The 22,865-nt window shown below is 47.6% G+C and overlaps 1 protein-coding gene across 1 annotated transcript in view; it reads left to right on the top strand.

The window, feature by feature from the left end:
• Nucleotides 1-22,865, top strand: part of SH3RF3 (SH3 domain containing ring finger 3) — a gene marked incomplete at both ends in the record, with an annotated part of 328,187 nt that overhangs the window by 193,925 nt on the left and 111,397 nt on the right. The window contains one exon of the mRNA XM_080711312.1: nucleotides 13,902-14,177. Within this exon, the coding sequence (XP_080567438.1) occupies nucleotides 13,902-14,177 (276 nt within the window). The remainder of the gene's footprint in view (nucleotides 1-13,901; nucleotides 14,178-22,865) is intronic.

Below are 22,865 nucleotides of genomic sequence, written 5' to 3'. Positions count from 1 at the left end.
CCTAGAACGTGCTATATCACCTGCTCCCCAAAGAGCTCTGGAGCAGGCGCAGTGTTGGGAGAGAAGGTCACTGCCTATGGGGAAAACCCAACATTTTTACTTAGGAGGATCTGGGTCCCTTTTCTCCTCTCTGCTTTTTAGGCCGAGTTTTCTGGAAAGGTTCCACTTTAATTATTTGTATGCCTTCTCACGCCAAATGTCCTGACTTGACGCTCTGAGAAGATGTTTTCTATCCCAGCCTTGTTGACCATTCAAACAACAGCTGTGCTTCTGCATAGGGTAGCAATTATGATACCACTGCACGCTTCAAAACTAGAATTTGCAGGTTCCCGGTGCAAATTCGTATGAATGTTTCACAGCATTCTTCAGTGGTATACCATTCCTCCCTCCTGGTTTTCAAGACCCAAGACTTCAGCCTCTCAGAGAAGGAGTGTTGGGTACCTGCGATGGCACAGCCTGTCACCGCCCCACACGGGGAAAAAGTGTTTTCCTCACATATTTTCGAGAAAAAGGAATCTCTTAATGTCTGTCCTTATCTTGTACCTTGGTTTCTACATTGAAACTCCCAGTTGCATTTATCTTATTCTGAGTCCTCACTGGGATGTTTAAGCCCTACCCCAAACCCAGGGCCTTCCCCCAGGCTCCCTTCTGCGCCTCATCACCCCAGGCCCACCTCCTGTCCAGGTGTTGTTCACAGTTACCTTCTCAGTGACTTGTCCCAAGACTTCAGCCTGTCCCCTGCCCCTGGCTTACTTGTCCTCTTGTCAATTACCACTTCTTGGTCATTTTACCTATGGTGCATGTCTTTGCCGAAACTTTAACTAGAACATAAACTCCACAAGGATGGGAACTTTTGAGTGTTGTGCTCACTGCCAAACCCCCAGGGCCGGAACAGAGCCTAGCAAATAATGGGCACTCGTTTTGATGGGTATAATTAGTGCATAAATGCGCTAAAACTACTCCTTACCTTACAGGGTTGTTGGGAAGAATGAAGATTAATAAGACCTGTGAAAAAATGCTTAGAAAAGTTTGAAAGGATGAATGAATATGAAAGGTGTACTTATTAATGAGGCAACTTGACGGCAACAAAGGAAGCTCTTTAGTAGGCCAGGAGAGGATGGTTTGGGTCAGACTGGTGCATGATGTCATTGAAACCCAGAGGCTGACTGAGTGGCAAGCAGAGCCCGGGACCCATCAGAAAACGTTTAAGAGAAGGCATCCCCATCCCTAAGTTTTCAAAATTCAGGCAAGCCTAGTAAACTCTTAAGTATTATAGGAAGTTGAAATATATTTACTATTTTGGGGGAAAAAACTCATTTTAGGAAGTTAAAAAGAAATGGCCCCAAAAGTTGGCCAGCAGGAGAAAGACCCTCTCCTACCCAAGGGAACCAGTTCCATGCTGTTAACAAATCTTATTTTCTGGCCCTGGGTGAAAGGACAACCAAAGAACCCATTTTTTTTTTTTTCCTTTAAAATGGGCTTAGAGAGTTGAATTAAAGCATGAGAGCTTCAAGAAAGAATTCCTTGTAGACAAAACAAAACATAACAGGATTGAATCACCAGTGTACAAAGCACATCTTGAAGCTTCAAGACAGCCACCAGGGAGTTTCTCCCTCACAAAAGAGCACAAAGAAATTCACCAGAGAGCCGGCGGGCTGCTACGGGCCAAGGTCTCTGGAAGCCCCGTTCAGGCAGAAAGCTGCTGCTGAATGAACCAGCCACCCCACAACGGTGGCGGTGCCAGCCCGGGCACCGTGCCCGCCGCACTGGCTCGAGACAGCATTTGTTTCTCTGTGGTGAGGATGGTTGTATGAATAACTAGCTTACGAAGTTCACCGAAAGTCTATAAAAATGACCGAGACATCTAATTTTGTGGTCATTTTCATGGCAAAGCTGGCAAAGCAAAGAGCTCTTGTAAACAAACATCTGGAGCGAAGGATTTCTGTAAATCAACGCGGACATTAAGCACCAAGTCATCCGCTCCTGCTCTACATGCAGCCATCAGCACCTGGCGTGGGAGAAATTTGGCCTCAATTTCTACCATCCCAGGCCAAAGGGTGGGCTGGGTCCCACACGGCCAGACCGTCACCCTCCCCCTGAACTGCAAATTACAGAATTAGCATAAAGCTGGTAAATTTAATACATGTATGAAGTGAGCCCAACATTAGGTATACTTTGATTTAGGTATACATTGATTCAGGCTTATTTTGTTAACACAGTAACTAACCCTGTTCATTACACCAGATGTTGTTTATGGCTTGGAGTTCTCATGATTTTTAACCAGCTCCATCCCCCTAAAAAAAAATTAAATATATATAGTGGAAAATTCCAGAAATAAACAATTCAAAAGATGTCAGTTGTACACCATTCTTAGCATCATGTTGGAACCTCATGCTGACCCTCTTCCTGAGACATGACTCGTCCCACCTCATCTAAGGTGGGTGGAGTTTCCAGTCCACTCTGCGAGGCCCTTTGGACCTGAGGCCACCCTAGAAGTAGTCTGTGGTGAACATGCTGTCCACCGTAGTGTGGGAAGAGGTGTGAGAAGGGACTGGCTGGGCTGAGACCCTGGACAGTGTATGGGAGGGTTCGTAGAGGTTGCAGGTAATGAGACCTTAGTCTCCTGGGAGGGATGTCAGGAACCTGGAGAACCAGGCAGAGACCCCTTCTCCACGCCTGCTGGGGACTCGCTCAGTTGCTCCTCTGGGTTCACAAGGTCAGAACGTGTTCAAGAACAGTGCCAATGCTAGTTCACTCTGCGGGTGCCATCTTCCACGAATGTAGGAAACTGAGCAGCGCTTCTTGAAGCTGGATAAATGTAATCATGAATCTGGATCCTCCTAACATAGCAGAGAAGAGATCCAACCTTCCCTTTCCTGCCCAAATTAAACAGTTATCCAAGCTCTACAGGCATCCCCTCGCCCTTGGGGGAGCAAGAAAGAGGCAGAGTGGTGGGTAAGACTTGAAATATGGCTCCCTTTTTTAAGGACTATAATGTAGAAGAACTTTCTTGCTTTTCTGAGTTTTTCTCACTTATAAAACAGCTATTATAATTCCCACGTTACAGGGGTCTCTTGAACAATAATCAGGTTACCTGGACTGCACAGCACAGGGAAGCAGCTACATGCATACTGGCCATATAATTTTAAGAGACAACTATCTAACGGGCAGTGCACGGGCTTGGAGGTGAAGCTGCCTCATTCCAGTCCTGTCTTCTTGGACCTTGGGCAGTTAGTAACTTCCCTGTACCTCTGTTTCCTGTCTGCAAGGTGTGGATGATACTAGACTAACCTCCCAGGGCTGTGTAAGGATCTGTGGTCATGGGGTTAATGTAGGAAATGACACCCAGGAGCTGGGGATGGGGAAGGTCAGGATGACGGCACCCTTTGGGAAGCCAGGTGGTCAGTGCTGCTGAAGCCCCAGCAGGGAGACACGAGAGAGTGGGGGAAAGGGTTTATAACCAAGGAGGACATGTCAGTGCCTTGCTGATTTTACTCTTATTCCATGCATTTATTGATCAGATGCTGGGGATATGATCCTCACTTCATCCACCTGACATTTCCTCTGGTGCAAGGTTAGAGGTCCCTATTGGTTGTTTTTCACACTTAGAAACATGTGCCCCCTCTGGCCCAGCAACCAGGTTCCTGAAACATCTGTTTGCCTCAGCAAACAGTCTATGATCATCATTTTTATAGCACCTTCTTCATTAAGAGACAAAAACTCGTTACGTATCATCAGTTTTATTCTCTTGACATTACTAGGAACTGTGGAAGGACAGATTTGATTATCTCCAGCGTATGGAAAAATGAAGTCTCTGAGAACAAAGGTACTTTGTCAAAAGGCACCTGGTAAGGCTGCCACTGATCCCCAAATGGCTGCTTTGACACACCCTGTGCTCACACACAGGGGCCTGTGGCCACCCCCTGACATCCCATTCCAGGCTTTGTAGACATTTCCTCTGAAGGGCCAGGTAGCAGGTGTTTTTATCTCTGTGGCCCGTGTGGTCTCTGATGCAAGTGCTCTGTGTAGCCAGTGTGCAGACAAATGTGTGAGCTGTTCCATTAAATCTCGATTTGCAACCACAGGAGGCAGAGTGGATTTGGCCCTGGACTTAGCTTGCTGATTCCTAATCTCTACCAAAACTAGACATTTCCTCCTCCCCCTCCTCCCCCTCCCCCTCCTCCTCCTCCTCCTCCTCCTCCTCCTCCTCCTCCTCCTCCTCCTTCTCCTCCTTCTTTTGGTAATGGAGCTTAAACCCATGATCTACCTGTGAAATACAACCTCAGCCCCGTTTTATTTTATTTTATTGTGAAAAGGTTCTCATTAAGTTTCCAAAGCTGACTTCAAACCTGTAATCCTCTTGTCCCATCCTCCCATATTCTGGGATTGTGTGTGTTAGGACACCTGGTTTTCCTCCTCTTCCACCTCCTCCTCCTCTACCTTCTCCTCCTTCTCTTCCTCCTCCTCTTCCTTCTCTTTTCTTTCTCCTCTTCCTCTTCCTCTTCTTTTTGTATTACTGAGGATTGAACCCAGGGGCATTCTGCTTCTGAGCTACACCCCCACCCCTATTTTATGTTTTATTTTATTTTATGTTTTACATTTCAGAGTGCCTCACTAAATTGTTAAGGCTGTTGTTGAACCTGTGATCCCCCTGTCTCAGCCTTCCAAGTACTGGGATTACATACCTTCCTCTTCTTCATGATTTCAGAACAATCTGTGTTGGTTGGATTGCATTATTGAGAGTATGTGTACATGTACGTACATGAGCATGCACCTGTGCACACATAGGCACACAAACCATGTGTGCCCTTTCCCGTGCAGTGTAAGGGGGGCCCAGGGGCCCGGAGGAGCCATTCTGGGCTCAGAACAAACTCTTACTAATAATGATCCACATCAGGAGCGCCGACCCTGCGTTAACACTTCTCCAATTGTGATACCTCGTTTCTGTGTGCGTCCCAACAGGATTGGTTCTGATTCCCTTTATGAAGTAGTCGTTGAAGAGCTGGCTTTGCGCTTTGGGATAGGTTCATGAGACAAAGCACAGGAAAATGGGGTGGCCTATCTGCTCCCAGGGTAAGGAACAGACTGAGTACTTCAGAGCGCAGAGGCAGGTGGTGAGGAGAGTAGCCATGTGTGAGGCTGAGGAGGGTCCAGGAGCTGCTGGGACAGAGTCTGACAAGATGAGGTGAGCGTGTGGAGCAGCAGGTGCTGCTGGGCCAGAAACCTCATTTGTTCTTTGGTGTTTCCTCTCATGCTCTTACTTGGAGATTTGTTGTTCTGTTCATGGTGACCAGGACTCAGGAAAGACCCTGTGACTCGTCAACCAGGGCTGCCAATGAGGACATACACTGTTGTGATGGACCCAGCCAGCTCTAGCTGCCATTTCTCATGAGATAAGGAAATGGGACTTAGATATAAGGCTGAGGTCAAGAGGATGGAGTGTCTCACTTGAGCACTCTGCCTCATTCCCCTCCAGTATGGCACTTTACTTTTTCTTTGCAATCAACCTTCTAGCATTGCAAGTAGGTTTTTCAGCTCTTTATTTCTATACTGGGCTGAGAAAAGGGCCCACGGTGAATCCCAAATCACAACACTATTATGAAGATAAAAGAGAGCAGAATGGAAGTGCTGCGCGTGGGGGCTGGAAGTGCAGGCCCCCACTGTAGCATCACCTCATCCCAAGCTCTAGACCTCCTGCCTTGGAAACCACAGGGCTACAGCAAAGTCTGCTGCCCATGGGACATCCTGGCCCTTAGCTGCCCTTGTGCACAGAGACTTCTCCTTCCACTTGGGAATGATTCCAGCATGCATATGCATGTATATTTTAATTTCAGTATAAAGACTGGTGCCATTCCATATACTTTAAGGTCTTCATCACACTGTCCAGGCCATCTCTTGCTTTATGTTGGCCTTGCTTGAAGCTCTCATGAAGCATCTTGCCTTCTGCTTAGAGGAGAAGGAGCAGGAGGAGGAAAGCAGATGGGGCTCCCACTCTTGTGCACAAATGGTAACAGCCATCATCTCATTCAGTATACTGTGTGTCCCAAGGAGGCAGGTACAGAGAAACACAGTAAAGAGGGCTGAAACCTGTGTCCACATTCAGAGCTGAGAAATTCTACACCCATCCACAGTGTAGCTGTCAGCACTGGGTATCACCAGCACTCCAGGGAGCTTGAAGCAGGGCATCTTTATCTTTGTTAGCCAGTGATAAAGAGGTTGCTAATAAACTAGGAGCCCCAAGAAGCTGCATTTGACCAGCATGCAGCAGTGTGCAGCGGCCGCCCTCTAGACCCTGAAGACGCCATGTACACCTCTAAGTCCAAGCCTCTGCTCAGGCCGACCTCTTGAGCTGGGATGCCCTGCTCCTCAGCAATCTGTCGCTGGAATTTCCCGCATTCATCCAAACCCAGACACTATTAGCAATGGGTCTTTATCTACATGGTCCCCAAGCCTCCCTTTGGGAGATAAAATAATAGATAGGGGATATCCCTGAGTCCAAGTCCCAATCCCAAAGTATTGGTTTACTAGTCCATGTATTAATAACACCTAAATAACAACCATAGAGAGATTCTCCAAAAAACAACAAATGATCTTTATTTAGAAATAACAGAGCATTGCAACTGGAATATGTGTGCCATAGTAAACTTTGGGTATATGCAAGGAAGTGGAGGCAAAGGGAGGTTTTCAAAGGCAAAATAAGAAGGACTGCACAGTTGTTGGGGGTGGGTGCTTAGGATTGAACCCAGAGGCATTGTACCTCCAAGTATACCCTCAGCCCAATTTTATTTCTTATTTTTGAAACAGAGTCTCACTAGGTTGCTGAGAGCCTCACTAAGTTGGTGAGCCTGGCTTTGAACCTGTGATCCTCCTGTCTCAGCCTCCCAAGTACTGGGATTATAAGCATGCTTCACAACACCCAGCTACACAAAATATTTTTAAACAAAAATCCTTGGCTCCAAGGATCAATAACAATGATAACGCAAGTCCAAAATTGAACCAACAGTGGCTAGGCAGATTTCCTTACAGAAGTTTCTTGGTTTGGAGTTTTTTGTTTGTTTGTTTGTTTGTTTTGGGTTTTTTTTGTTTTTGTTTTTGCATGAGGCTACTGTACTCTTTGCGCAAGGTCATGATTATTCTGGCAGGGTCTTTTGTGACAGCTCTTGTCATCAGACACTCAGGCATGACATCCCTCCCTTACAACCTGCTGGCTTTGTTTGTCTGTTCATTGGTGGTTAGGACTTAACAAAAGTGACTCCATTTTTTTTTGTGTGTGGTACTAGGTATGGAACCCAGGGGATTATACCTCTGAGCTACACCCCCAGCCCTATTTTTTAGTCTATTTATTTATTTATTTATTTATTTATTTTTGCAGTACTTAGTATGGAACCCAGGGGCATTCTACCTCCAAGCCACACCCCCAGACCTATATTTCATTCTTTATTTTGAAACAGGGTCTCACTGAGTTGCAAAAGACCTCTCTAAGTAATAGCTGAAGCTGGCCATGAACCACAATCCTCTGGTCTCAAGCCTCCCAAATGCCGGCATTACAAGCGTGTGCCACCACACCTGGCAAAAGTGACTCCATTTTAATTCTGACAACTCTCATATTTTCACTGAGTTCTTATCTTGAGTCCAGGACCTATGTCAGGCCAGGAGTCCTAATGGGGCTGATGGTGGACAGGGAACCCCCCCCCCACTTGAGAACAGTCACCTAGAACCACAGGTTGCAAGCACTACATACAGAAGGCACTAGATAAATGAGATCAGAGGGAGTCCTCGGGACTGTAAAGTCGAGGTGCTCCGGGTCCATGCTAACTGGAGGACACATCTGGGCCATATCCCTCCCCTGAGCTGCAGGTGACCATGGAGCCTGCTGGCTCAGGGACCTGCCTGAGGGTCCCTATAACAGCAGGGGCATAATGGACGCCCATTCGTCAAAGCTGCTGCCTTTGATCCTAGAAGCCGGTGACGAGCTGTCGTGCGTGCATGAACAGTCTGTCTCCGCGGGGTAGGACATTATGCCAGAGGAAGGTTTGCGTGCCACATCTGAGTAATGAGCCGTGAAATCAACATTATAAGTTTTAATTATTATTAATGTCTTGCAGGGGTGGTGGGTGTTAATTGTGCTATAGGCATTCCAGATGTATTTCCCCCTTTTCCTTTCATTTCTTCTCTATAACGTCTTCAGCCCATATACTGGAGGCTTCCTGACAGTGTTTGCATTCAGTTCTCCCACAGGGGACACCTGGATGAATGAGAGAGGTTGTCCCTGAACACATCTGTGGTCGGAAAGGGAATGAGATCAGAGCGACCCGCTCAACCTCCTCGGGCCAGGGCGTGGAGGGCATGAATCTTAAAGGTCTTCAGGTTGGCACAGTGAAATTTGCAGAAGTCTCTTTACCACTCCCCACAGAATTTACCTGCCTCTAGGCCCTTCCATGGACTAATTAGTTAATCTTCTAAAGGGCTTTGAAGATGAAAGACTGGGGAGGTGCCATGTGTCACCATTTCTGAGCATTTTGTGACAGCAAGAACCAGTTTCTGGTTCTTCTGCCCCCTACAAAACCACGTCTCAGCATCATTTCTGATTTTTTTTTTTAATTTTTACTCTCAGAAATGTGTCCTGTAGCCCGGCGTAGTGGCACATGCTTTTAATCTCAGCATTTGAGAGGCTGAGACAGGAGGATTGCAGTTTGTGGACAGCCTCAGCTACTAATTAGTGCTAGGCCCTTTGCAACTCAGTGAAACCCTGTTTCAAAATAAAGAATAAAAGGCCGGGCGTGGTGGCGCACGCTTGTAATCTCCGCGCTTGGGAGGCAGAGACAGGAGGATCGCGCAGGTTCGAAGCCAGCCGTGTGTGCTGGCTTAGGAGACCCTGTTTCCAAATAAAAATGTAAAAATAGGTCTGGGAGTGTAGCCCGGAGGTAGAAGGGCTTCCAGGAACCCCAGTACCACCAAAAAAAAAAAAAAAAGAATAAAAAACAGGGCTGGGGGTATAGCTCGGAATTAGATAGAATGCCCCTCAGTTCCATTCCCAGTACCAAAAAAAGAAAAAAGAAAAGAAAGAAAGACAGAAAGGAAGAAAAGAAAGGAAGGAAGGAAGGTAGGAAGGAAGGAAGGAAAGAAATGTGTCCTGCATCTCAAAAAAATTTATTGCGCCTTTGAGGTTTCCTCTATCAAGAGCTATCTAGGCCTTTGGGAGGGCTGAGCAAGTGGACTCCCTCTGGCCCCCTCTCCCTCTGCTGTTGGGCCCCACCTTTACCCACGTCCCCATTCTCCTCCCTCCCTCTACTGGGAGCTCCAGGACAAAACCTGGAACTTTCAAGCTTTCAACCAGCGCCATCCAGAGTTCCCACCTTGAGGTCAGCAGGTCCTCCCCTTCCCCCAAGGTCTGGGCCAGTTGCAGAGCTTTGGTCAGGGGCTGCAGGGTCTCCTGCTTGCCTGGTTCACATACTAGGGGAGCTTCTCCCAAGGCAGTCAAGGCTGCACCCTTTCTCTCCATCTTTGTGGTGCATGGACTTACTGCTATTGATTGTGACACCTTCCTTTACTAACATTCCCCACCCCATCTTCATCCAGGCCTGACTAGGAGCAACCCAATTTTCTTGAACTAATTAAGTGCAGCAGTTGTGTGCCCGGGACTCTCCTAGATCCTGCTTGTCAGGATGAACACAGCACCCTGTGTCAGGAGACTTGGCTGAATGGAGTCAGTACAGCGGGCCAGGAGCCCCAGGCCTTTGGAGACCAGCCAGGGTGCCATGGGTCTGGAATGGGAAAGGTAGGGGCAGGGAGGGCATTCTGCAAAGCTCACAGGCTCCAGAAGCACAAGATGGGGGGCTACCCACCATGGCTGGAAAGGTGTCCCAGTGCCAGCTGCAAGGGAGATGGTGGTAACAGAGCTGCCATGCTGAAGACTTCAGGTCCTCCAAATGCTGTAGGGAGCTCCCGGAAGTTCATAAGCAGCAGGAGGTGGCTCAGGCCTGTGGGTCTGCATGGTGGGTTGGCTTGGTTTGGCCTGGGCCAGCAGTGGGCGTGGAAGAGACATGATGTCTCCAAGACCCAAAAGTAAAGCCAACAGGATTTGAGGAGGAATGCCACGGCCAAGGGGAGGGGGTTGCGGGGATAATCCCTTACTTGGCAGATGGGTGGAGATCTGTGGCCAAGATAAGGTGACATGGTGGGGGTGGGCTCAGATGGGTGGGGGGATCAGTGGCCCATCTGGGCAATCAGTGGAAGCTCAGGAATGCATGCCTTCTAGGACTAGGAAGAAGGTTACGTGAGCACCCCTGTCTGCAGCCCCAGCCCTGGTGGGCGATGCCTCGGTCTCCCTGTCCCTACACCCCAGCCCTCCCAGCCCCGCTGGCTAAGTCAGGGCCACAGTTGTACATTGTGAGCGTGAATGGTGCTTGCCAGTGGCCTCCCTGTCAACTGTTAGAGAAAGCTAGTGGTGGGGAAGCCAGAATGGAGTCTGCCCTGTAGGGGAAATTTGAAGAGACCTGTGTTCAACAGCATGAGAGCCACTGGAGGAAGCAGAACCCTGATGCCTTTCCCTCTCACTGTTGTGATCTACGGTAGCAAAAGCTACCAAATAGTCACTGAGGCTGTGGCTCTTAGAATATTGTGTTGGGCATCTGTGTCACTCATCATTCTTGTCAATATAAAAGATTGACCACATAACTTAGAGGAAAGAAAATTTATTTTCTAACGATTTTGAGCTCAGTCCATGTGAGGCTGGGAGCCATGGATCTCAGGGCAGGGCAGCAAGACTCAGAGAGAGGAGAGTACATGGCTGAGCTCCTCACAACATGGAGGCCGGAAGCAGGAGAGAGAACAGGGTTAGTGGAGCCATGTGTAATCTCCAAGGCTGCACCCCCAAGGGTCCATCCCTCCCAGCCACACCCTAAATAAATCCATTAAAATGAATTCATCCATCGCTGGGATTACAGCCCTCGTGACTCAACTCTATCAACTCTGGTTATTAATAAGTGAGTTCTTTAGTGGACATTTTATATCTAAATATAACAGCACCCCCTCATAGTTGGGGATTTTGAGGAGAGGGATTCAGTCCATGTCACGGTGAGGTTGTCTTTTGTGAAGCTGATAGAGGCCGGTTTTCCATCTTAATGGCGAGTTTTTATTTATTTATTTATTTATTTATTTATTTATTTATTTAATTTTAGTTTTCTTACTATCCCTTTACAAATCTCTTCCCTGAATGGAAATACTCTCACATCATAAAGATCGATATGGTGAATGGGAACAAATTTACCATTTGATCCAGCAATACCACTTCTGGGTATCTACCCAAAAGAAAGTAAACCAAACTACCAAACTAATGCATGTGTATCTATGTTCATAGCTGCACAATTCACCATAGCCAAACTATGGAACCAGCCAAGATCTCCATCAATAGACGAATGGATTACAAAACTGTGGGATATGTACACAATGGAATTTTACTCAGCCATTGAAAAAAAACTCAGTTACATCATTTTCAGGGAAATGGATGGAACTGGAGGACATTATGCTAAGTGAGATTAGTCAGTCACAAAAAATAAGAAATCAGATGCTTTCCCTAATGTGTGAAAGCTAAGGAGAAATGGGTAATAGGAGGAACTCTAGATGAAAAAGGAAATCCTATAGAGGAGCAAACAAGACAACCTAAATGAGGGGATGGGAGGGGGGAAGAAATTCTCCAAAACACACAATGTACTTAAACATATCCAAGTCAACCACTAAGCTGAGCAAGGGAAGGAGGGATGGGAAGGGAATAGGGTGGGAATTAGGTAGGGGTTAAATCGGTGATATGTACATGTATGTACACACAAGTTTTTTTTACCCCAATATGATGTTTGAATATAATGCACCAATAAAAAATTTAAAAATAAAATAAATTTTAAAAAAAAGATCAATATGGTCTTTACTTTTAAAGTAGTAGTAAGCTCAACCGAAATAGAACAAGAAAACTATTCTTTTCACAAATGCAACCTACAGGCTTTTTCAACCTGTTGGCATCCAGGGCCGGGGAATTCTTTGCTGGTGTGAATATCCTGTGAACTGGACACTGTTTCATGGTACCCCTGGACTCTACTCCTCAGATGCCCAAAGTACTGTATCTCCCAGTTGTGACAAGCAAAAATGTCTTGAGACAAAATTGTCCCTGACTGAGCATCCCTGGGCCAGGGGCTTGGCTGGCCGTTGTGTGGTAGTGGAATTCTTCTGGTGAAAGCCTCTTCCAGTCTTTTCTGAGCACACTGCTTATATTGCAAATTACCCTTTGCCTCCGCTTTCTAAAATCAGGGCGTCTTACAATCCATTGTGCTTCCTTACAAAGCTATCCAGAATGAGCATTATTGGACACAAGCTGTTTTTTTTTTTTCCGCTTCAAGTTCTGTAATGAAAAATCCTCTGGTGTTACTATTTAATTGGGGAGTGGTGGCTGTTTGTCACTCTGCCAGCAGGTCTCTCTTAACTGCTGTCGCCTGACGTTCTGAGACATAAATGTAGGATGATTGAGTTGCAACATGCTATTAAGTCCTCTACAAAGAGTTTTTGATGTCTTGCTGCTTCGGGCTTTTGTGCTGGTATTGATTGATTCAAATACTACAGAAACCCTTGGCAAAGCCAGCCCGGGTGAGAAAATGCAGCTTTTGGTAGGAAAAGTGTTGGGTATTGACACCGGGACAATGGTAAGGCTTTCTTTGGGCACGAATGGACTTTCAGCAAAGCTCACTCCGTTGAGCAGGTATTGGCCACTCATAAGGAAAAGGAAGAGAAACTCGTGTAGCCAATTGGTCTTTAAGAAACAGGGCCAGTTTAGAAAAGCCCAGGGGGTGGACAGCAAGATCAAATCAAGCCTCAGGATTGAGTAATAGGTTCCTCATTGCTAGGGGGAACACGATTGGCAAGATTTCTGTTTGCATTTCCAAGCTGGTCACTGTTTGAAACTGAAGATGGCAGATCCCTTTTGGGTGGGTTGGCCAACTTTGGACAGGATGTCAGAGACATCTCCTGATAAGAAGATGGGATTTTATGCCCCTGAAATTATACTTCTAGACCATACTACTAGATGTAGCAGAATGTTGACTGTCATGGTAGGGATGGTCTGACCAGGGACCAAGGACCTGGGAGTGGCCTCTGAATTCCTCAACCAGGTTTTCTCTCAGACCGGGTTGATTGAGTACCGGAGTGGAGTAGCATGATGTGACCAGTACAAGGTAGGCCAGCCCGCTCCACTCAAAAATCCCATTGAACCTATCTTGTGTGGCTGCAAGGGTCCAATAGACAAGGTAAAGAAAGTTTCATTGGGCACTAACTGTTGAAAATCTGGAAGCTTTTTAAACAGAAGTCTCTGAGGGACAGCACCTAATGGAAAGTGATTCAGTACCAAGTAATGGGTCAGAGTGTCCTAGAAGAGGCCATGGAGGCTCTGATTGCACCTGCTGCTCCCTCAGGGGGGCTTTGGACAAGTTGCCTTCTCTCTCTCTCTCTCTCTCTCTCTCTCTCTCTCTCTCTGTGTGCCTCAGTCCCCTCATCTGTAAAAGAAGATGGATTACCAGTTCCTTCAGAGGCTCTCAGTGCAGAGTGAGTTGGTTTGTGTAGAAGGCCCAGAACTGCACCTGACCATCATGGGTACTAGACGGATTCCGGTGACAGTATCCTCTTGCCTTGCTGGGATCAGGGAGCTTGCATGTTCCTATGACAGGCTGTCTCTTTCTTTAGAATATTTTCCATGTTTTCTTCACACTCCCAAGATGTAAAAAGCCCCTTGGGATCTCAGGTGGCCTAGGCAATCCCCCTATGAATGACATAGGGAAAGGTCATAGGGAAAGACCATTTCCCTATGGAATGACATAGGAAAAGGTCATTCCAAGCCAACATATATTTCTTTCTGCTTTCAGAATCTATCCCAGCTTCCCTACGGCAAGGCCCTATACAGCTACGAGGGGAAGGAACCTGGCGACCTCAAGTTTAACAAGGGGGACATCATCATCCTGCGACGCAAGGTGGACGAGAACTGGTACCATGGCGAGCTACACGGCACACATGGCTTCCTGCCCGCCAGCTACATCCAGTGCGTCCGGCCCTTGCCCCAGGCCCCGCCCCAGGGCAAGGCACTTTATGATTTCGAGATGAAGGATAGAGACCAAGACAAGGACTGTCTAACCTTCACCAAGGTAAGGTGAGCCCAGCTATGGACCTCTGTGTCCGCTCAGATCCCTTCCCAGGGCACAGCCCCCAGCCTGAGCTGCACCTTCCTACCTGGTTTAGATCTTGGCTCCATTTTGAGTCCCTGAACAATGTGGATCTGGCCTTCCTCCCCGTGCCTTCATGGGGAAGGGTAGCAGCTGCATCTACTGCACAAGTTTTTATTGAATGATATGAGATGCTGCAGGCTGTCATATGTACCACTCAGGTCTGACATGGGAACATGAGACCATGTGAGCTACCCATAACATCACTAGCAGGACTCCTGTTTCCCCAAGTCATGGCTTTAAGCATTGATTCTGGTGCACAGATGTGCTTCAGCTCACGAGGACATGGTGACTGGCCTCAGAGCCTGCGGGACAGCAGAGGTGGACCGGGCCAAGCATGGCGGGCCATTTAAATTGGCTTAGCCAGAGAACTTAGTAGCAAACTAAATAGTATTTGCCAGTGGAGTCATCTAGGACAGCCAGCGAAATGCAGAGCTGGTTTCTGGCTACCTTGGAGTTCCCGTTGGTTATCTGCACCGAGTACCTGACCAGTGCACGCATGTTTAATCTGTACAAGGCTTTCAGGGAAAGAGTGGGAGCCTTTCTCTCCACGTTAATCCTCTCTCCCCCTGGCCTTCCACTGTCTGCTGGCTCTTCCTCCCTCCTGCTTGCCCATCACAGAGTTGTAAATACCAGAGCTAGAGCTCAGGTTTGGTGTCATCCTTTAATGCCCATGTTCTTCCTGCATCCTAGAGGCCCTTGTAAGTCTCCCTACCTCCCACCCACCCATGTGCCTGAGCAGAACTTGGCTGCGACACTGTACCTCCCGGGAGGGCTGCAGGAGCGCTGTGCACACCACTTTTGAACAAAATTGGCATGTCCTGCGCCCAGCCGCTATTTATGTCTTGTTCTATTGTTCAGCCTGACAGTGAATAATCTATTTTTCATTCAGGGATCCAACTCTTTCTTCCTTTCTTTTATCAAGGTGTTCAGATGCTAATTCCCATTGTCATCTGACTGGTGCAGCTTCCCAGGAAGCCAGCATGGAACCCCCCTCGCTCCCTCCCTCACTCTCTTTTTCTCAGAGTTCAAGAGTGGCAGGATTTCCAGGGTGTCTTCTTGCTTTTCTCCTCCATAGACTCTGGAAAGTCCATTGAGAGTTTGTCCAGGGAGAGGACCCTTGGAGGCTACTGGTGCTTTTTGCTGTCACTTGTGACCAACCACTTGGGGTTTGGTCAGAGCCTTGCCAAGCAGAATAACCCCAGAATAGCTTCAAGCTCAGCTGGCCCCAGTAACAGAGCCAACCTTTGGTCCTTTGCCTAGAACTCTCAACCTGACCCATGCACTCATGTTTAATCTGCACAAACGTGCCAAGACTCCCAGGGAAGGCGTGAGAGCCTCTCTTTCTACATTGCTCCTCTTTCCCCCTGCCTTCCACTGTCTGCTGGCTTTTCCTCCCTCCTGCTTGCCGTCACACAGTTAAAGATGAAGACCGGAGCCCTCTGGACAAGGAGTCAAAGGGGAATTTGCCCATTTATTCCATAAAACGTACAGGGCCTGACTCCCTGCTGGGCACTGTGCTGTGTCTAGGGATGAGGCAAATTTCACTGACCACCCAGGGCCCTGGAGTCTAGTGGGGATATGGGCAGCAGGCAAGCCAGGAGAAATAAGTGTGCAAAAGACCATTTTGGAGGATGAAGATCTGGGTTGGATTACCCAGGAGAAAGACGAGGTGTGCAGAGAACATTCTAAAATAGTCAAGGATACAGCATTGCATAGCTGCTATTCTAAGAGAATCATTGAATTCATTCTGCGGACAAATTTGAGCTCTGTTCATCTTGGACTCATTCTACGGCTCACCTATTTGAAGGTGCATAGCTGCACCAGCCCCAGTGTGTCCCCAAGGTGGGTTTTGTCATGCAGGGCTCCCTGGAAGTTGACCTTGAGTAGAGATGGAGAGGCAGAGGTGCCATTTGTGTGAGGGCCAGCCCTCCTGTTATGGAAGGTGGTGGGTACTCCTCCAGGAGCCAAATGGGATGTGTCGTGTCATGGCATCTTTGGCTGAGGACCTACTTTTGTTGAATCTGTGGGTTCCTATGGAAAATTTGAGACCACCGTGTGTGATTCCCCAAAAAAATTCATGCTCTGATACCTGCTATGTGCCACATCATCTTTTTACCACTCCCTCGGCCCTCTGCCCTCCAAGGCCCAGGAGAGGGAACAGCCTCTTGCTCCACAGGCATCTAAGTTCTAAATGTTGCCAAGTCAAGGTCTCAGAGGCCAAGGACAACTCCTTAGGACTCTCTGCTTGACCCTGTTTCTGCTTCCTGAAAATCCCAAATGTGCTCTCTCAAACTCTTCTGCTGGGCATCTGTCCTGAAACGGTACTAAGATGACATCCTACCCACCTCCTCTTACCTTGCACCCAGGTTATAGCATGGATACGTTACATTCTGGCATCTGCAAGGGTGGAGGGGGAATCTGTACAAACCATGGATGGTGCTAACTTCCCCTGAAAACACACCATACAGCGTCATGAAGCAGATGGATCATGCTAGCTATATATATTTTTTACCTTCGCATTGGCTTTTGAACAATCTTGTTAAAACGGCATTAATTAAAGTTGTTCTAAAACCAGTCTTTGTTTTATTTAAGAAGAGAAAGAATAATTACTTTTTTGTAAAGCAGCTTTTAAAAAGCATATTTTATAACTTCTCAGTAAGTTCACTCCTAAAAGCCAGGCATGCATAAATTCAAAGACTACATGCAGGAAGGGCACTGTCCTGTGCCCTCCTGGTGGGTTTGAGCGCTCCCTGGGGCTCCTCACCTGTGGCCCCTGAATCCACAGGGGGGTGGAGGCTGGTGGGCAGGCACTTAGGCAGATGTCGGCCCAATGGCTAGCTCTGTGGCTTCAGGAAGACACTGAACCTTTCTGGTCCACAGCAACTCATCTTATGGATAGGACGCCAATGCCCACTCTGCAGGGTCTACAAGTACAGGATGTACTTGTAGTTTGCTGTGCTGTGTCAGCCAAACCACTTCCCTGTGGAAGAGACACAGGACACAGAGGACACAGCTGATGCTTGGTTCTGATCCCCATCTCACACCCTCTTTCCCACTCTGAGCCCTCCAGAGCTGAAAGGATGCTTTTAGTTGGCAAAAGCCCTATATAATATACTTGGGAGGCTGAGACAGACAGGAGGATTGCAGGTTCAAGGCCAGCCTTGGCAACTTAGACCCTATTTCAATAAAAAAAAAAAAATCTTTTAAAGGCTGGTAGTGTAGCATGGAATGTTCCTGGGTTCAATTCCCAGTCCAAAAAAGAAAAAGAAGAGAAAAGAACTTTACCAACACTGTCAGGCTTTCTTTGCAAACACTGTCATAATTTGTCCTGACTCACCCAAGCTTTTGTTCTGTTAATGTCTCCACAGTCCCTTACATGCGACCTTCTTAAGGTCACGCTTAGTATTTCATCATTATTTCTCAAAAGCAGGGGAGCTCTCTCCTTTGTGAATCAACACAGCATGAATCCCAGACGTTGCTCTTTCCCCCCAGAGGATAGGCTTTGATGAGTAAAAATCAAATGCAGGCAGAGTTTGGGGTCTGGAGTCAAACGTGGATTCAAATCTCTTTTCTTTGTCATAGAGTGACTTTGGACACTTACCTCATCTTTGAGGCTTTTTTTTTTTTTACTATAAAATGAAGTGATATTGGGATTGCATGAGCCAAGGCATTTGAAGAACGAAGCTCAATATAGAAAGTCTCCTGAATATTTGCTCTCTGTCCTTTCCTTTCTTCCCAGTTCAAGAAAAGTTGTAGTTCCATCAGATAGTGCATATTTGGCCATTAGCCCAGAATACTCACAGAACATAAATGTCCTTCCCAAGAAACATACTGCATGGAGAGCTAAAGATTTCTAGGGCAGGTGTGCTACACTCCATTTCCCTGCTGACTGAATCTTGGAGGGATTTGCCCACAGTGTTAAATGACCCTGCCTTTTATGTTGCTACCACCACCCATGGCCAGCACAGTCAGCCACCTGGGCCAACCTCAGGGCCATCCTGTCATCTCTGCTTCCTACTGAGTAAGAATTGGAACATTTTGGGGGCTGGAAGATTCAGGAACACTTTGCTTTCTGCTTTTCCTGCATCCATTACCCAAAGCAAGATAATCCCAAAGAGCGGAAAGTTAATGATCACTCTCTCCTTCCTCCTGAGGCTACTTTATCCTGAGGAAGTTTCCAAGGATATTCCGAGGGGCCCAGCTCTTCTTCCTGGGCTCCTGGCATGGTGAGGTCTTCCTTCTGGGCTCAGCACCTGCCCTGCAGCCTCTTCTGTGTGCAGACTGTGCCTTTCGCCAAGGAGATGCTTTTAACAAGGTGCTCCACAACAAAGGATGGGAGAGGTGGGACCTAGCAGCAGACAGGGCAGCCTTGGGTGCTGCTGGAGAATGCCCGGGCCTCGCCCAACCCCTTCTTTTGACATCGAGGTGGGATTCAGAGAAACTGGACAGTTTCAGTTTGCAGACAACATTTAGGCTAAATCTGAAGCTTTGTCAGAAAATATCAAGCATGCAGAAGGTGAGCCCTTCTCTCCATTGACGTGCCAGGCACCCTGGGCCTGGCCCAGTGTTATCCCTGCAGGTGCCCCAGCCTGGTCTCCAAGGGTGGATGGGATGACTTTTCAAAGCTTTGTCAGACAGTTCCTCTTATCACAACCAACCAATTGTTTCTCATCTCCCCTCAAGTCAGTGGCAAAACTGCCTCTAAGACTCTACCTGCCCCAGCACCTGTGCCCTCTTAGACATCATTTTACTGCTGGCCTTTGGCTTAGCCTCCACCCAGGGCACCTGGGAGGGATGGTGGAGATGTATCAGATAATGACGCATGCTCTGCATGGCCCCGGGGTGGGGACAGAGTCAGTGGGTCTTACTCTTAAATGTTCATTTCTTCTCAACCAGTCTCAGCCTATTCATTACTCTCCAAACATAACCCTGGACTGTGTTCCGGGCACCAGCCTTGGTGGCAGGGAAGCAATGTAAAGACCGCAGAGTCCCACCCACAAGTGTTCATGATTGACTACAGGTGGACTACAGTCTACCATGCGCATCCGTGGTCTAGTGTGTGTGTCGGGGTGGGGAGGGGGCTCCAAGCACCGAGAGTGGCTGACTTCTAACCTCTTCCCTCCACCCTGGGCCCACCATGCAACTGCAGGTTCCCCTCAATTCCAGACTCCCCCGAGAGGTCTGACTCTGCCTGGCTTGGAGGCGCCCCAGTCCCCGGGAGACTCTGGAGTTCAGACAAGTGAGCAAAACAATTTGGCCACTCAGAGCTGTTGAAGCCCCGGCAGGACCAAGACCAGGACTAGAACCAAGACCACAGGGCCAGCTTGTTCTCTGGGGGCCAATGGCACCCAACCATACCAGTAGGATTCTTCCCACAACAGTCAGCAGCTACCAGAGACACGATTCTCTGCCACTTTTGGAGGGAAGCAAGGCTCAGGGTATCTGAGCCTCATGGTTTCTGAGCCTCACAGCCAGGCTGCAGCTGAGGGTGGGGCTCGCAGAAGCCTGGACTCAGGTGGGAAAGGAGGCGACTGGCAGCCCCGTGGCACTGAAGACAGTTCATAGCCATCTCTGAGCTCTGGGTTGTCTGGCTTCTTAGAAGCGCCTTGACTTTAGGAGAGAGAAAGAGAAAGGAAACTTTTATGGCTTCCAGGAAAGCAGGGCTGGGGGTATCGTGGCCCTTGGGGTACTATCTCTAGGGGTTGTCCACGTGATACTGACATGGAGCTCATTTAGGAGAGTAAAATATTAGTCACTTGGATTCTGCTGAAGGACTCTCCGGGGTTTCTGCGATCATGGTATTTCAGGTTAAGCCCTAAAATGTGGTGTCAAAGGGTGGGGTGCTCTGCCAGCCACCCTCAGTGGGCTCAGAAGGGGCAGGGAGGTTGAGTGTCTGTGCCCCGACCCTCAGCTGCTGTTCTTGACAGAGGCCCAACCGTGTGTGCAACGTTCCTTTACCCCAGGTGAGAATGAATGCACAAACCTGGGAAACAAATGAATTTAAAATGCTGTTGAAAAGCCCCATTTGATGGCCCATCTGACCCTGTCACCTGAATCTCTTGCAGATTTATTACCCACTGAGCCTTGGGAAGAAATGTGATATGGTTTTTTAATAAACACTTTGTGTTCATAGCCCAAACTTACACTCATTCAGAACCACCTGGAGACCACCTGAATGCCAAAAAAAGGCATAACCATATGGCACTGGCATTTGGTGTGTTTTCAAAACTTGGAAATATCAGGGAATAGGGAAAATAGCATATGGAAGTCTACTGGCCCACAGTGAGTAATGAGTCCTTGACTGAAACCTATAAATGAAATTGAATTTTGCATCTGAAAGGGATATCCACAGTAGATGCTGTGGAAACAAGTTTCATTCATAAAATATTTGAAGGCTGCCATACCAGCCCGGGAACATGTCTACCTTACCCGATTATCAGTAACGTCTTTGGCATCTGGTTTGGTTTAGTCTACTCGTCACATCAGGCAAAGATTTATCAATTAGGATGCACTGGTCAAATCCTACCTGTCACCTATCTTTTGTAAATAAAGTTTTATTGGCACACAGCCATGCTCATTCATCTACACGTTGAGCTGTTCATCACATTTCAGTAGCAGAGTTGAGAGGCTGGCTTGCAAATCCCAAAATGTTTACTTTATGGCCCTTTTCTAGAAGACGTTTGCCAACCTGTGGCATAGAGCATGACTCTCTAGAGGCCAAGTGAACAGGATGTTCCTGCATATTCCCCAGAATGCTTGTGGTCGTCAGAGGCCACCATTTTGGGAGGAAGCTGTGAAGGAAGAGTGAGGGGGCATCACCTTCTCCATGAAACAGAAGCTGAAAACTCTCAGCCAACCCTTACTGTCTTCACATACAAAGCCCGCCTAGTGTTTTAAGGATAGGGTATTTCTCCACATACCAAAGTGTCTACAGAACAGTATCCCTTTCTTCCTTGTCTTTCGGAACACACTGGCTCCAGGTGTTTGAAACACTGCACAAAGCAGAGACCTGATGTGATCCGGCCAATGAAAAATTGGCCACTTTTTGTGGCATTGCACTGGGGGCTGGAGGAGTCATCATTGATTCCAGAACACACCAGAGTCCCTGCCAGTAGCTCTAACATATTAGAGTGAGTTTTCTCATTGCCAACACTCAAGTATTCCTCATTGAGGGTTGTCCCCATTGTGCGAGTTTGGGTTAGAGGCAGAGCTGTGCGGAACCTTTCTCAGTGTTATTAGGCAAAGTCATTTTTATGTCTGAAGAGCTGGCTGGTTCCCTGTACCCTGGTGTTCCCCCAGCTCAGTCTCTACAACAGAGTAGGTGCCAACTGAACAGGAGCATTCTAGATCCTTGCCCTCAGTGATATTTGAGCCAGAGTGGACACTTGTCACAATGTTCTGCTGAAGCACAGCTGGGTCTACCTTGGACTTGCACGTCCTAGAAAATGGACCCATGCAGCTTCCCCTACTCCCTCACAGAAGCACACTTCACATGAGTGGGTTTTGGACCCCCTATGTTGTATTATGATGAGATCAAACCATATGTATGTTATGTTGCATGGTGATAACGCTCTACAAGCAGGCCTCCTTACACCTTCTTGGAAGGGATGCTTCTCTCCTTGGCTTTAAGCCCCCTTCTAGGGCATGACACCTAGAGGATGTCATTTGTATTGGTGGCTCCATGAGGAACAGGTTGACCCAGCTGAACACTGGGAGTGGTGATAAATTCCCTAACCTAAGAGGTGGTGCCCATCTTTGGAGCAGAGTCTACCTCTCAGTAACTCGTGGGCCTTTATGCTGATCCCACATTCCCAGGTCACCTGGGAGGTGGTTGGCATGGTAACGATGCCAAAGCTCAGGGGCACAAGTTTGGTCCCATGGCAGCTCATTCCCAGGCTCAGTGCTCCCACCTTCTTCCTGTCTTTCCACCAACCAGGTTCCAGACTGTTGACCTGATCGCTATCTTCCTACATATAGGATATCTCGTGTGTTCAGAACACATACAATATTTAAGGTGCTCCATGACTAGTCCACAGTGTTGGACTATTGCCTTCCCCCACCTCAGGAGAGGAAAAAAACAATCTTTCTGTCTAACCAAAAAATTTCACTAATCAGAATCATGCAGCCTGATGATCATCACAAGAAGAAAATATCCTTATAATCATTACCTAGTCAAAAAGTCATGTAATACCAGCCCATGGAGGACATCAGTGCCTCCACCCGTCACCATCCCCCACTGCATCTGCTAACCCCACACATGAGCTGTATTTGGTCTTGAACTTCAAATAAATGGAACCAAACATAGCAGGGCTTTGTTTATAGCTTGTCCAGCTTTGTTTTCTCTCCTAATTCTATTTGTGAGCCACGCCCATGTTGGGGTAGCATGCCATTGTTTATTCATTTTTATTGTTCTAGGATGCTATGAGCTATTTTTAAAAATAAGTTTGTTTTTTTAGAGTAGTTTTAGGTTCATGGCAAAATGGAGGAAGGTAGAGATTTCCCATATACCTCCCCGTAGCCCCTAGATACAGCCTCCTCCATGATCAACAAAGCCTACCACTGGTCTACAGTTCTAACCTTTGACAAACCTATCTTGACATACGATCA

The sequence above is a fragment of the Muscardinus avellanarius genome (genome assembly GCF_963383645.1).
Source record: "Muscardinus avellanarius genome assembly, chromosome: 15".
NCBI lineage: Eukaryota > Metazoa > Chordata > Mammalia > Rodentia > Gliridae > Muscardinus > Muscardinus avellanarius.
This window is presented reverse-complemented; position numbering and strand designations above follow the sequence as displayed.